This window comes from Haliaeetus leucocephalus, unplaced genomic scaffold (assembly GCF_000737465.1).
Source record: "Haliaeetus leucocephalus isolate CR32 unplaced genomic scaffold, Haliaeetus_leucocephalus-4.0 Scaffold198, whole genome shotgun sequence".
Taxonomy (NCBI): domain Eukaryota; kingdom Metazoa; phylum Chordata; class Aves; order Accipitriformes; family Accipitridae; genus Haliaeetus; species Haliaeetus leucocephalus.
The window spans coordinates 52,788-67,901 of NW_010972634.1; the positions used below are offsets into that span (position 1 = coordinate 52,788).

At 41.6% G+C, this 15,114-nt stretch overlaps 1 protein-coding gene across 1 annotated transcript in view; it reads left to right on the forward strand.

The window, feature by feature from the left end:
- The first annotated feature begins 860 nt into the window (after nt 1-860).
- Nucleotides 861-15,114, forward strand: part of RNLS (renalase, FAD-dependent amine oxidase) — a 78,795-nt gene continuing 64,541 nt past the window's right edge. Inside the window, exons 1-2 of the mRNA XM_010565932.1 lie at nt 861-996; nt 2,221-2,379. Of these exons, the coding sequence (XP_010564234.1) occupies nt 915-996; nt 2,221-2,379 (241 nt within the window). The 5' untranslated portion in view covers nt 861-914. The remainder of the gene's footprint in view (nt 997-2,220; nt 2,380-15,114) is intronic.

Consider the following 15,114-nt stretch of genomic DNA (forward strand, 5'->3'; position numbering starts at 1 on the left):
TCGGGGCGGGTTCGGTGGCCGAGCGGCCTGCCCTGCCCTGCCCTGCCCCGCCCCCCGGCGTCCCGGCCCCGCGCTTTTCACCCGTGGTGCGAATCAGCCCACGGTAGGAAGCGCGGGCAGGTGCGTCCCTGCTGCTTAAATCCACAGAGACCTCTTCTTTCAAGAGCTAACAGGCCCCAGAGTCGCCTAAGCGCTATGCGGGTACCAGGAAAGCTAGGTATGAAAGAAAAAGTGTGAGGTGGCTTGTCTGTGGGGGGATGTGGCGCCTGTGCCCTGAAGAAGAGCGGTGGCTGACTGCGGGGACGGGGGGGGGGGCGCGTTGGTGGGGCCTGCTGGGTAACAGGGTGGTTTGCTGTAGTCTGGGGAAGGGGATGGTGGTGTAACAGCGATGTAAAAATGCGAAATTTAATGTGGAAATCGGGGAAAAGGCAGGTGTGCTTCGGGCATCTGCATCCAGTTGCTGGAACTTTCCTGCACTGCGTGATGGTAATGCTGTTTGTACTGATATTCAGAGCTTTAAGTAACTGTCGTGTATGTTCCTGCCACAGTTAGTCCTGAAACCTTCAGGTCAAACTGCTAACAGTTCCTGTTACGGGCATGGTAGGTAGCCTTGGTCTCATGTAAAAGGCCAGCCCCCAATAAAACAGCAAGGTAGTTGTCATTTGATAGCTATAGCTGTGGTTCCTGGTTGGGCATAGCCTGGCTTGAAACACAGGTTGTATGAGGTTGTTAAAAACTGCTCTCTAAATTCGAGAGTTAGGCCGGTCTTAACTTTAATTGTGAAAAATAATAACAGCTGCCGTTGGTTTTCATGCAATGTATTTTCATCTCTGTGTCATTTGTTTCTTTTAAGCTTCTATGAGGAACTTCTGTCTCATGGTATCTTGAAACCGCTGACTGCACCCATTGAAGGAATGGTAGTGAAAGAAGGCTCATGCAATTATGTGGCACCCCAGGGCATGTCCTCGGTTGTCAAGTATTACTTGAAACAGTCAGGTAATTTTTTAGATGCCTTTGTATGAAATGAAAAGTTTTAATGATTGTGGTTTTGATAGCATTCTTCAACTGTCTTTCAAATTTAAATCTCCAATGAGAATGTTCAAGTTCCGTGTTTGTTTATGTATGTCTTGAAGCTGCTTAGATGGATAAACATGTCTGCGAGCTCTATAAATTTCCAAGTCCTGCAAGCGCTTCACTGACTTCAGCTGCACTGCTGGCATATAGGAATCTGTATAAAATATAACATCTGTAGGATCAGGGGCCAAGCTTATATTTATGCTGTTGGCTTTAGCATATGAAAGTTGGACCTAACACAATTAGGACAGAGATAATTTAGTGGGAGTGAGATCATGGTTGAGAAGAGGTTTGAGTTGCAACTTGAATGAAGTGAGTGTTTGGGTGTTTTTTCACAAGTGTGTATTTAAGTTAACTGTGCTGTTTAACCGAGCAACTGGGAACACGGTGGTGAGCTACATCCTGTGTTTCGAAGAAATGAGTGCTTATGCAGTACGTGAGCCTACTGTGTTGCAAGTGCTTTAGAAAAGACTGAAGGAGAAGATCATGTGCTAGCTTGAACTGTGTAACTACTGCATTAGCTGTAATGTGGCAGAACCACTTGTACAGTTTAGTGACTAATTTAACTCTGGTTTGAAAAATGTTAGCTTTATGAGCAGTCAAGCTTTGCTCCTTTCATGTGATTGGTTTTGTCTTTTTTTTTTTTAATTAGCTTTTTTTTAGATCCTAATCTTGCAAATAATTAACTACATTCCTGTCCTCTGATATATGAGAGATGTTAACAGGGGCAACGCTCTCTTTTTCAGTTCCTGGGGGTGTGATTTGATTGCTTACCCTATGCTGCCTCCTGTGCTTATCAGATTTCACTCTGAATTGGTTCAGCTCACTAAAGCTACAGTCAACTAACCTGACAAAGAGGGCAGCTGGTAGTTTTGCATCTGTTTACTGAGCTGAATCATGTCAGAGAGGCGTGAGATGAATACCAGCCCTAGCACATGGGAGTGATGGGATCTTTTCAGCTGATGAGGATCCCCTCTTTTAATGTCATATGCTAACTGTTAAATTGATTTGACCCCATTTGTGAAGCTTTGCCCTAAGACTGTCTGTGTGCTTTGCTGGTTGCAAGTCATCCAGTTACTAAGGGAAACTACTGTGCATTTTTTCTGTGGAATTCACTTGCATGTATTAACTTCTTTTTCCAAGCAGGTGCAGATGTCTTCTATGAACAGCATGTAACTTGCATCTCTCTCCGAGATGGGAAATGGGAAGTCTCCAGGAAAATGGGACCGCCGGAACAGTTTGATGTAGTTGTTCTCACAATGCCTGTTCCACAAATTCTTCAGCTGCAAGGTGACATTGTAAACAGTAAGTTCATACCTCAGAATTGCAGGTATCTAGCCTAAAATGGCAATTGAGCATCTTGTATAGCAAAGAAACACTCAACCATCTGAGCTGTCTGTTAATTTCCACCAGAATAGGGTGAATCTGAAAATGGTAGGAGGTAGGTAATTTCGAGGCTGTATGTGTGGTGCATGAGCAGTAATACCTTGATAGCAGAAATATCTAAATAATGAGTCAATTTTAAATCTGATCTTTAATTTTTTGCTGACTTCTAAAACAGGACTTGTCTTTCTGTGACTTGAAAATAGTTATTGAATGGGACAAGACCCTCAGCTGGTCCCTGCATGGTGGTTTCCTTGTTGCTGTCTCTTTGTTGACACATCATACTGATTTTCAGTGCTGCCCTTGGTGTGTCTGCAGTAGGGATGACCCAGAGAGTATGACTTGAATAACAACTGTGCTGTTGGGAGAATCCCTAGGACATTTTAGTGAGCCTCAAATCGTATGAAATGCAGGGGAGGAAAAAGTCCAGATAAGAACTCTTTGGTCTCTAGTTTATAAGATGAGAGTCTCTCAGACTCTCCAGCTTGTTTGCTGTTTCTGGCTGCCACCTGGGGGTTGTATTCCCCAAACATGAGTAAATCTCAATTATCCTTTGGTGATTTATTGGGGTGAATGTGTTAACGGTACCATGGAGGCTTAGAAAGAGCAGCTCAGTGCTGTGAAAGAAGTGTAAGTTCAGCTCTGGACAAGTTTACTCGCTTAGGTGCATTGTCTCAGGTGTGAAGCTTCCAGGGCCAGCTTCTCTCTGAAGTCAGGCTGATGAATCCTGCTCACCCGTGCAAGCTCTGTGCACAGCCAGTGTTTGTCCACAGTGGGCTCCCAGCAGCATTGTTTCTGGGAGGGCTGGTTAGCTGAGGTGCTGTCAAGCCTGTGAGCAGATTTGGTGTATTTGCCATGAGACTTGATCCTTGCGGAACAGCCACCGTGAGGATTTACAGAGCAGAGATCTTGATGCAGCTCTACAGGAGATGGCTCTGAGGGCTGATGCTGAGCAGAAGCCAGGAAATCCAGCCAGGCCTGTGCTGACCCTGGCAGAGCCACTTGAATTGTTCTGGGCTGTGGATTTATCACCTCAGCTGCAGTGTTGTACCAAAGACATGCTGCATCTGGCTAATAACCTCTCTTTGAACGCAGCATGCTGGCAGCAGTGCAAGGGCATCCACGTGGCTCGAGTAATTTCTGGTCAGACAGGGCTTGTTGCCTCTCTGCTGCCAGCTCCTGAAGTAGACACTTTAAAATTTTGTGGGTTTTCTGCTCTCTGGTTTGTACAAAAACCACCAGTGCTTGAAAGATGAAGAGCTGACTTTAACACTTGGCTCCTTGTGCTCTGCTGTATCTTGGATTTTAATGTGTGTGTTCATGTGAGTGTGATTTGGAAGCTGTCTGTTAAAAGATATCAGAGCAATAGATGGAGGTGGTCAGAGTGGGCTGGGCTGCTAGGGTCTGTTTGAAGTTGCTTCATAGTAACCAGGACCTGTATGAGGGAAAAGAAGAGGATGGGGGGCAGGTGGAAGGATAGTTGGCAGCAGGATGTTGAACTATAGCACAGTGTCTTAGGGTAGCAAAGGGAAGATTGATGTCTGGTCATGGTAGAGAAGTATTTTCATTACAACCTCTTATTTTAAGCTTTGTGCCTAAAGAGATAAATACCCTGTAAGAACAGGACTTCTCTGCTATTTGTTGTTTTCAAGCTCTCCCATTTCCCCTGTCCCTTTACCATGGAAAGTAATGGTATCCCCACTGAATTTTCTTGGTTAGTGAGTGTGCTCTTTCACTTCATACTCTGAATCATGTGGGCAGGGTAAACATATAGACATCCTTTTCAGAATTACGTATTTTCCTTTTAATAGCCACAAGTGTACTGTTCTGCTATATAAAGATGTGATAAACTAATGTTAAAAAAAGTGACTGGTCACTAACTGAAGCATGGCTTTGCAAGCATTAGAAAGTAAGAGGAATGTGATGTATAACAACTACAATGGGTTGGGCTGTTCCCCTGTCTGCAAGGAGAGACATCATCTCAGTTTTTTGTTAGGCTTATTATGACAACATAACATGGAATATTGCTGGGAGATGTTTGCAGTCATGGCTGACTCTCAAGCTACTTCAGTTCTGTTAGCTCAGCTCACAGCAGATGCAAAGCTTTAACAGCCCAAACAGCACAAGCACGTGGGGACAGGCATAACGAGGTGTCTGTTTGATTGCTCAGTGGTGTCATTAGTAGGGTAAATGACTGTGGGGATAGGCCTGGCCCATCCTGTCCTTTCTAATGGTGGTCGATAGTGAGTGTCCTGGGAACAGAAGAAAAGTAGAGGTAGTGTGTAGTGCTGTTTTCTCAGAGTCTTCCCGAGGTTCCTGTAGTCTGCATCCTCAATCAGAGTTGATGTCTTTGCAAATTGTTTTTCTTGGGGTAATTAAATCCTTTCATGTCCAAAAAGTGGGCAGGTCCCCTTCAGAAGATGTACTTAAGGTGAACGGTTCATTTCACTTGCTCTTGGAGTGGCAGAACTGTCAGATGCTTTCCATAACATCCTTTTCTTAATCTTCTGTAGAACTGCAGGATTAACTTTTACCTGAGGGAACCCAGCAAGTTTTGTCTTCTCCTCCCCATTTTTCTTCCTCTCTCTGCTTGTATCCCATGTGAGACTGGCTTCTAGATTTCTAGCCAATAGTTAATTCTTCATCTCTGTCAACAGGGCTGACTCCTCATACCCTGGAGTTCCTTAGCATTGGAGCTGTTGGCTTCTTTACTACTGTTTCTTTAGGTTAAGAAGTGAGGGGAAAATTGGTGAGGAGAATGTAAGGAAGGTGTTTCAGAGCCTGAACAGGGTGTAGATTTTAGATCCTTTTTGACTTACAGAGAGAGTCAGGGTACGTCACTGTATCTCTAAATCTCAACCTTATATTGATTGCATGTAAAAGAGCTGAGTTTGGCAGACAGAGAATGGGGGTTTCCTGGATCCACCTCTCAGGATTTAAGATGTAATTTCATGTTAAGCTTAAGGTAGTTAACTGTGGACAGCTGCTGAAAGGAATAGTCATCCATTCCCTTCCACACTGATGCTGTCCTGCTTTTGCCCCCTCTGTCAGCCCTTGTGAGTGGGTACCACACTGGGAGTCAGATCTGCTCCCTGTTTTGACCCAAAACTGACTCTGATGGTGCAAATGAACATGTTAGTTTTCACTTGGCTATGCAAGCTCATCTGACTTGTTGAGTGACTGCCTGGTCGCCAATGTTAGCCTGCACATATGCTGAGGCTGCTTCCTTACCTGTGAAGCAGTTCAGTCATCTGTATGCTCTGGTCTTCCAAATCCAGAAACAAAATTTGGTGATTCTAATGGAAAACATTCCTGGTGTACAAACTAGCAATTCCAGCTGCTCCTGGAAAGGGAGGTTCCTGGTCCTTGTTGCAAACTTCCCCCTCGTTGTGACTCAGGGCGGGAGGAATAATTTTGCTGCTGTGCTCATGCTGCAGCTGAAATGAGGGATGTGCAGAGCTGGAGGAAGGGGAGGGCTTTCTCCTTCTAGCAACAGCAGCCTGTGTGGCCAGCTCAAAGGTCATATGTAACTACTCTGAGACTGCAAGCAAGGGACTTGAAGTGGGGGGGGGGGCAGGATTTAGGGGTACAGCTACCTTAATTGCTGATCTTGAAGGCCTTTATTACACAGAAGACAGACATTGAACCTAAATGAAAGATGTGGCTTGGCGCCTTGTGGTAATATTAATCTCGGTCACTGTTGTGATTTGTGACGAGCAGCATCAATGGAACGAGCTTTGGCCATTTCCCCAACAGCCCTGTTTCTGACTGTAACTAGCCTTTACTGCATGCCCTCCTTTGCTTCAGTGTATCATCCCTACTTTGACAGCTCCTTAATCAGAGACAGCTAGTTTAAAGATCTTCTGTATCCTCCATAATTTTCCTCCACTTTTCCTATCTGAGGTTGCTCTCTGAGATGCCTTTTCACATCAGTTTTGCTGCACACTGGAGATTGAACTGCTAACTGTGGACCCATGCCAGGTTCCATTTTAGCCACTTAGGTATAATTGGATCTATCAGTTCAAAGCCAAATGAAGTTTTAAAAGGATTTTGATGAGGGATTGTTAGCGTTGGTGTATAGATAAAGGCTGTAAAATAAGTGAAGGTGCAAAGGAACAGCTGTGTGAAGTAGGTGATGCTTTGATCCATTAGCAAATATTGGAATTAGCATTTGATGTTTGTGTGTAAAAGAACCTGAGTTGGAGAGTTCAAATGACTAGCCAGAAGTGGTAATTCACCCCTTGCAGGAATTCACCATTTTCTTCTTTGAGCCTTGTGATTGACTCTGTCACATCTGTACTTTCCCCTTGCTTGAGAATCTTTAACTGTCTGAATATTGTATTTTTAAGCAGTGGTCCCATAGATGATTGCTGTAAACATGCAGTATGTTTCTTTAATAACAAAACAGTTTGGACACCTATGCCCATGTTTTCAGAGATGTCTCCTGAAATTTAGGCTTCTAGATTTGTAGTTTGGTTCTTCAACAAAAGCATCCTGCACATGGCTGTGGTGCGAGTTCCTTTTCATTGCAGAACTGGTGTGTGTGCCTACACTGGACTACATGAATGGCCAGCACCTGGCAATTGAGTTAGCTTAATGTAGGTGCCTTTGGGTCCAGTGGCTGATCTGCTCTTTGATTTGCAAATGTTAACTTCTATCTTTATTTCGATGTCTTTAGGACATCTTTATTTGGACACCTTTAATATCCTGTTGCAGAAAGCAAATGAGATGAGGCTTATCAATTTGAAACAGACCAAAATTTTACCTTCATGAGATGACTTGCTAGTTCTTGGGTTTGTGTTTGGCTTTAAGAATGAAGACTGCTGACAGGGGAAATCACAGCCTACTTGAGTGAGGTCTTCTTTGGCCTCCCAAGTCTTTTGAAATAATTTTCATTTATATGATACTCAGAGAATTAAGGTTTTGAAATAATGACCCTCCCGAATTTTATGTTCAGTGGCAAAGTTTCCATTTCAATACTTAAAGCTCTGCAGACTAAAGCTTTTGTTAGGCTGATTTATTAGTTTGTGTCTTTTTCCTGTTCTTCAACCTTTTAGATGAGCCAGAACATGATGTCATTGTGAAGCTGTATACATTTAGGAGGAGGCAGAATTAAGTGGCCTTTGGCAACCTAGAATTATCATTTTAAATGGACTGTGTGAGAAATGACTGTTCCAGAATTACTTCTGAGTGTAAAGCCAAAACTTAGATTAATGGAGAAGTTGGTGTGTATATACACCTTTATATGTATAAAAAAATATATATGTATATATACACTCACATGTGTATGTCTGTATTTCCATATATAAAGTATTTTGTTCTGTTTACTTGTATTCTTTTGTTTGGTTTGTTTGTATTTGTTGAATTTGCCAGCATTTATCAATTCAAAGGGAGCAGGGAAGGAAGTGGCTTGCCTGTGGCCAATCTTTTTAGATTTATTCATCTTAATTTTCAAACTTTATTCATTCCTTCTGCAGCTATCATGCCCAAATAGACTTATCAGTTGCATATTTAGCAACAGCAGAGACAGAAGTAGTAATAATGCTGCTGGAAGTAATAAGCTTTGAAATAAACTAGTAAAGTTGTTGAATTAGTAGTCTGTGAAACAGGCATTCTTAGGGCTCTTTGATCCTAGTATCTGATGCAATTATTCTTTGCTGATTTGATTTGGTTGATTTCCATCCAGAAATTGTATGTGTCCTGCGTTTACTTGAAGTTACAGTAGAATTACCAAACAGAATTAATCAAAAGAAAAAAAGTCTTTTTACAGTGTCTTCATTTTCCCCCTGCTTTCCTTTCTTTACATAACACACGGTATGTGAAGAGTTAGTAACTTTCTAAGCTTTTAAGGTAGCTGAGTAGTAGTATTGGTTTGAGGCACAAGGGGAAAAGGGTTGGCTCCTTGCAACATGTTTGTAACAACAATAGGTGGCAGCAATCAAATGATGTTTAGGACATTCAGCTTGAATAACTAAATTAAATTTAGTGCACTTACTTGTATTTGGGCTTTACATATTTTGGTAGTAAATATTGTGGCTATGCAGAAGGTAATAGGAAAATGAATAGATGTTTCTGAGTTTTGTAATGTAAATTCTGTGTCGGAAAAGGAATAAATTTGCTTAAAAGCAGGATCTTTGCAAATGAAGGAGTAGATTTTGCAAATGTTCATCATTTAATAGTATTTCAGACATGCTGGACTGTTACATTGGCTGCTGATGTTAGAAAAATCCTAGATTTATATACCAGATTCCATATGATCGCTAAGCAACATAGTCCTTTTCTGTGCATTTTTAAATCAAATTGACAAACTCTTTTATTGGTTCTGTTTTTAGTAAGACATTTGGCAACATGGAAATTAAGGATTGCAACAATTTGCATTAGTTTTTATCTGTGTGTTCAGAATGTTTTCATTAGGTTGCTTTACTTGGAATTTAAAATTACAGTTCCGCATGTTTAATCCGCTAATAAAACGCAATGGCTTGGCTTTTGTTTCAAGCCTGACCTATTTTTTTTTTCCATCTGTGTGAAAGTCCCACATGTTTTAAATAATACAAGCTCATGAGAAGATACAAGTAAAATACGACTGTATTTACGTAGGGAGGCTTTGTAGTGTGAATTAGGAAAGCACAACTCTGATAATTTTTCATGAGTCCCAAGTTCTTGCTGAGTGAACGTGTTTAGTTTTGGATAGCATGATGATAAATTCTGAATTTTGTAGTTGCAGATCCAAGCAATCTTAGCAGGCCTTATCCAGGCTTTGAGTTTGCTCTCATTACCTAACATATCTAAAATGTCTCGTGTAAACATGTACACTGATTTGTTAGTTACTTATCAGACCTTAGAAGCTGAGGTCACACCGTGCAAATATTTGTGCTTTCTGGAAGTACAAGTAGTTACTACTTTTGCATGAGACTAGCTGTTGATATTAATGTGCTTTAAAAACCCATCACTCCTTTGTCATGGAAGCATCCTAGTACTCAGTGAGGTTGTGATAGCAGAAGAATGTGTGTTAGTAAAATTGGGCCATACATTCTGATAGAAGTGCTAGAGGCCATTGTCTGGATTATCAGTGCCGCAGCAGAAACGCAGGGTGTCTTACTCTGTAGTGAAATTCTCTGTCCTTGCCCGTGGGAGAGCTGTTTGCATGATGCAGCAGGACAGAATACAGCTCCCCTTAGCTGTAACCTAACAGTTACGATGAGCTGTTCTCTCTTTCACTTCTGACTGTGAATTTCACCTGTGATTCAGTGAATGGCATCCTGTCCCTACCTCTTACTGCTAGTGTCAGCTCCACCTCTTACCGTCCACTGCAGCGTTTTGTACCCTCCTATGGGGTTGTTTTCGCTTGGTCAAGGAGTTGGATTAGTTTGTGGAATGGTCTGACAAGCATGGGAAAGTAGGCAGAAAGGAGACTACACATCTGGGAGCAGAGGAGGGTCTAAGGAGGAGCAGCACACACTTGTCTGTTCAGCTACCACTGAAACCACTACGTCAGCCTTTAAAGCAGGCAAAGCTCTTCCGTGTTCTCTGTCTTCTGCAGCTCAGGTACAGCCTCCCTTCTTAGGGATTACTTTTTAAAAAAAGGCTACTGGGACTGGAATTGCACATCAAGAAAAAAAAAAATAAATCAAAGTAGGCCATGTGTATTCTTAAGGGTGTGTTTGACTTAGGTGTTTCTTTAATGGACTTGTTCTGCAGTTATTAGTTGAACACATTGAAAGCCTGTTAAAAGTCAGATAGGCTACCACACTGGTTCCAGTGACCCTGTTCGTCTGAGAAGTGTGAGGATTAAAGCCGATGTGTGTGAGCATGAGAGGTTTGAAAAGGAGAATGAAATAGAATATATATATATTAGATAAAGGGCTGCTTTGCATTTTATTGTTGTCAGGCAACACTGCCTGCCTTTGGTAGAAAGCTGAAACTTTGATTTGACAGATCTTGGAGTAAAACAGAGGAAAAAAAGCAAGATACAGTGCTGGAAGAGGAAAGTATGTTGCCTTTTGTCTTCAGACTTGGAGGGAGTGGGGCAGCTGCTTTCCACTCCAGGGGAACTCGCATTAGATCCTTTGGCCAGACCAGGATGACAGCTCTTAAACAGAAACCCTCCAGAGGGGGGGTCTCACTCTCTCACAGCATCTCTTTTTAGTGCCTGGTAACGTTGCAGAAACATTTCTTCCAGCAGTCTCTATTACTTGTTCTACCCTACCTCCAGCAAGTCAGCACAACTGTCTGTGGGACCACAATAACGCAGTGTCGTCGTCCCCCCTGCCCCCCCAAAAGGCAGGGGAGTTATTTTTAGCAGGATCAGTGGTGCGATATTCAGTTCACCATGTGGCTCACAGACTTGCTGGCACATTATGCACTTTCAGCAAGGGTAGGAGAGCAGCACAGGGCCTGTGCAGGTGATTGAACCGTATGAGCAAAGAAATGCTCATGAATCTGTGGTTTGAATTCTAAGCTTAGGTTTCCTGTGTAGTCCCAGGAGAGATTCAGAGCACCTGCACATTAAACTGGCAGCAGATTGTGCTGATTTAGCTAAAATGGTTTTAAAAAAAGTTACTTCTGACATGTAAGGCAGTGGTGGTTTTGTGTGTTGACACATTTAATTCAGCCTGATCTAGCTATCTGTAATTACTGTAGCCTGGACATGCTTCTCTTCCTGTCCCTACTGCCTATGCTGGTTGGCAGAGTGCTTCAATACCAGGGGGCTTGATCACAGAACTTTATTTAATGCTTGTTTAGCCTCTTTATGTCATGCCAGTAGTGCATCTCAAAATAGAGAATGGGACCCCAGGAATATCAGGTCAGCTAAACATAAGCTCATGTGTGTATGCACGTTAGGTTTTTTTCTAAATAATAAAGGTGATGGTATTTGAACACAGGACATACTTGGAACAGAACAAATAAATGCTCTAAAATTTGTTTATCTCAACAATAAACACAGATACCTCTCAGTTTTTCCCAACAGCAGACTGTCTTTGGTACTGTCCAGGCACTGTGTTTAGATAGAGAAATCTTTCCAAAGCTGCTCTTTGCTATGAGCCTAAAGGGGGCTGAAGGGGGGGGGGGTTCCCTGCCAAAAAATGTGACCGAACTGAGCGATTCTGAAACTTCTTTATTTGTGTCTCGTGGGACATGTGTTTAACGAGCTGATGGTTTCTGTGTTGTAAGAAGCTTGGATGTGCTACTAAGAACTTATTCTTCAGTAAGTCTAGTTAAGGCATTTATATCAGACTTGAATTTTTAGATCCTGAATCTAAAATGGCTTTGATGGTTGATTTTGGGAAACAATAATAATGTACATCTCACTTCTTCCTTTGAGTAAAATCTTTTTTTTTTTTTTTTTTTTTAAAGCTTTGCTCTTTTTTTTTTGGGCGGGTGGGGGAAACGCATTTATAAAGCTTTCCCTCCTTTCCTGTTGCCACACCTGCTCAGCATATTTGGGAGAGAAATGTGTGAAGGTGACTATGGGCTGACTCTGACTTTATAGCCTTCGTTTTGATGTGAAATCTACAACTCAAACTATGGCTTTTATGGACCTGAAATCCTTTGAAAAGTCTGGTGCAGGTTTGCAAGCAGTCTTAACATTTAATTGCTTGCTTTGGGATTTTTTTTTTCTTTAATTAGTGCTACAATCAAATAGGCAGGCAGAAGTCTTCACTGGAGCACATTTTTTTTAATGCTGTGTGCATTTTAGTATGTTCTCATAGCTTAGGCAGTGCCTCTAGACTGGATGGGTTTTCATGGATTTCTAGGGACTTCTTAATAGTTGCTGGCCGCTCACACCACTGTAATTGAGACCATTCTTTATAAAGATTATCTTTACCTCCCATGGATACATCTGCAAACTTTTAAGTTATTTTTGCAGTCCACATCTGGATTAGAGCAGGAAAAAAATATTAATTTTAAACTTAATAAGATTTTGGCTCCATTGAGTCAAACATAAAATTTGCATTGAGGTTGCAGTCAGCTTTTCACACTTGACATCGTAACTTCTAAGAATGTATGGTATGCTCTTGTATTAAAAAACCCTCAGGAATAACTTACCCTCAGACACTTTTTGTGGAAACTAAGTTCTGTTCCTTTTCCTGTGCCATCAGGTGAGATGATGTAGATGGTAGAGATTTTTATTTTGCAGAAGCATTGCAATGCACATTGTCAGCCTTAGAGGTATCAGATGGGTCAGCTCACTGATGTGGCTGAAAACTAACACTAGGAGAAAAATCCCACAACTAAAGAGGTTTGTGTTTGTGTCAGCAGGTTGGTCTGGTTTAGTCTGTGGCTGTGTGGGCTCTAGAGCTGAACAAACCTGAGAGAGATGTGAACCCCCTCTCTATGTAGAAATTTGCAGTTGGGTCAGTTGGAGCTGACTGTGAAACTTAAGATACAGGTAAGTTTCCTCTGTCTCCTCTCTTTCCGCCTGTTCTCTGTTCCTTACCAGATTAAAACCTGGCTCAGTTCTTTAATCCTCTTCCCTGCATGGCCAGCAGGCAGCTGTGTCAACCCAACTGAAATTAGGTTGTGGGGATGTAGCAATAGAAAAGACCAGATAGGACTGGTAGTGGCTTATGTGTCAGAGAAGGTGAGAACAGTGGCCTTTTTCTTCTGTAATTTCCATCTAGGTGTTTTGGATTTACCTGCGTTGCCTTAGAAGCCTGCATTTACAGTTGGTTGCCTTGCTCTTCCTTAGGATTTGAATTCACTGCTAAATCCACCTTCCCAGAGATACTCAAAGCACTGTGTGGGTCTCCTGTGACTCTCTTCTTAAAAAAAAAAAAAAAACCAAACAAACCGTGATAAGCTTTGTCCTGTGACTAGTGTAGTTCTCGCCTCATTTCAAGACAGAATCTGGCTTTGCAACCCAGTATTTCAGAAGCTACTGCTAATAGTGCTTTCTTCAGGTTTACTGTTATTTCCAGTATTTTGTAATATGAGTTGTCTTTAAGAGTTGGTTAATGTTGGTGGTACATTTGACAGAATGAGCTGTTCCAAGACTTGTAATCATAAGACCCACTCTGCTGTTCTGACCCACACAAGTTTCCCGAGAGCTAGCAGATGACCGTGGGTGCTCACCTGACTTGTGCCTAGATCAGATGGCCAGGAGTGGAGGTTGAAGTCTGTGCAAATGAGTGTGCTGTGTCAAATAGCATGCCTGGAGGTCAGGTCCTGCGTTTGTTGTGTACCATAATAGTTTGTTTGAAAACCATAAATATTGTCTGAGCTTTATAATAAAAGTCACATGTGAGACTTCCCAAAGATCTTTGGGTCTTGAGTTCATTTATCTGAATTTGTTTTCTTCGGCAGCTGTTTTAGTATCTGCCATCAGTTCTTCATCTAGTGATGTTTTGAGGGGTTGAGAATGTTTTCACATGTGGTTTGGAGAACAACTTTAAATACTGCTTCACTTTTTTAAAAAATATTTTTAAAATTCCTATCATTTGTAATGGCTGGACTACCTAATAAAAGTATAGCAGTTGAATGTAGTAAACTTCAAACATCTCCTCTTTGCACCAAAGTTGTTTCGGGCTTTGCTTTTGCTCCTTATTTTATTGACCAAGTACTGAAATTTTATCTTTGAAATGATGTTTTCTCACTCCAGATGAGAAGTCCTCAAGTATGTAAAACTTGATGGACAGAAGATTTAAAACACTAGTTAGTAGCTTATTAGCAGTTGTCAGGTGGGTGATTGTTAGTGTTTGGATCTCACTGGTCAGGATTTGCTGTTAGGGTGAGCAGGGTGGGCTTGAATGTTGGTTCTGTTTCAGGAAGTGCTATGTGCATCGTTGTTTTCCCATTCCAGCACTGTCCAACAGGGTAAGCAGGCAGTCTCACAGTCCCAAAGTGTATTTAATTTAGGAAATGGAATAGGCTAGGTCAAAAATGAAGGTGTGATTGGTTGACTTTATTGTCTTAGTTGATGAAGCACCCTATGTTAGAGCAATGGATTCAGTTGCTACAAATTGGTAAAAATGTAAAGAACGTCTTGCCTTATTTAAAGGTATTAAAGCTATCCTTTCACTTTATTTATTCAAAAGAACAAAGGACATGCAAATAAGGCTTTCCAGAGGCAGTCCTGTTGCACCAGTAGCCTCCAAGTCTGTTCCCAAAAGTAACGCTTTAAAAATACAACTGGACTGAAATGTGGCTGATTGGTGCTCCTTCTGGAAGGACAGGTATGAGAAGATAAGTGTATACCTCTACACAAAGAAGGATTTATTGATCTCTTCTCATTGGATTTAGACTTTAGGGAGAACAGGGTAGCTGCCTACAGAAATTTAGGAAAGTAAATTTTATTAAATGAACTATGTGCAGACAGCAAGTGGTTTAAGTGTCTTGCAGACTGTTAAGTGTACAGGAAAGTGGTGTACAACTTTTGTAAAGCATAAAAGAAATAGATTTGCTGACTGTTTGCATATACTTATCTCACCAGCACACGTTGGAACACTGATCAAAACCTCTTTCATCTATTCTGAATTAAGGCATGCTTGTTGCAAAAGTAAGCTTGAAACCAACATTTGCATTTTATAATGTATATTATGCTCAAAGACAACTTAGAAGCAGGCAAAAGAAATGAACTGTGAAATGATCACTTGTTTCCAAATAGCTGAACCACTTTTAGAATTTATGCCCAACTTGATTGAAAAGTTGGTCATTTCC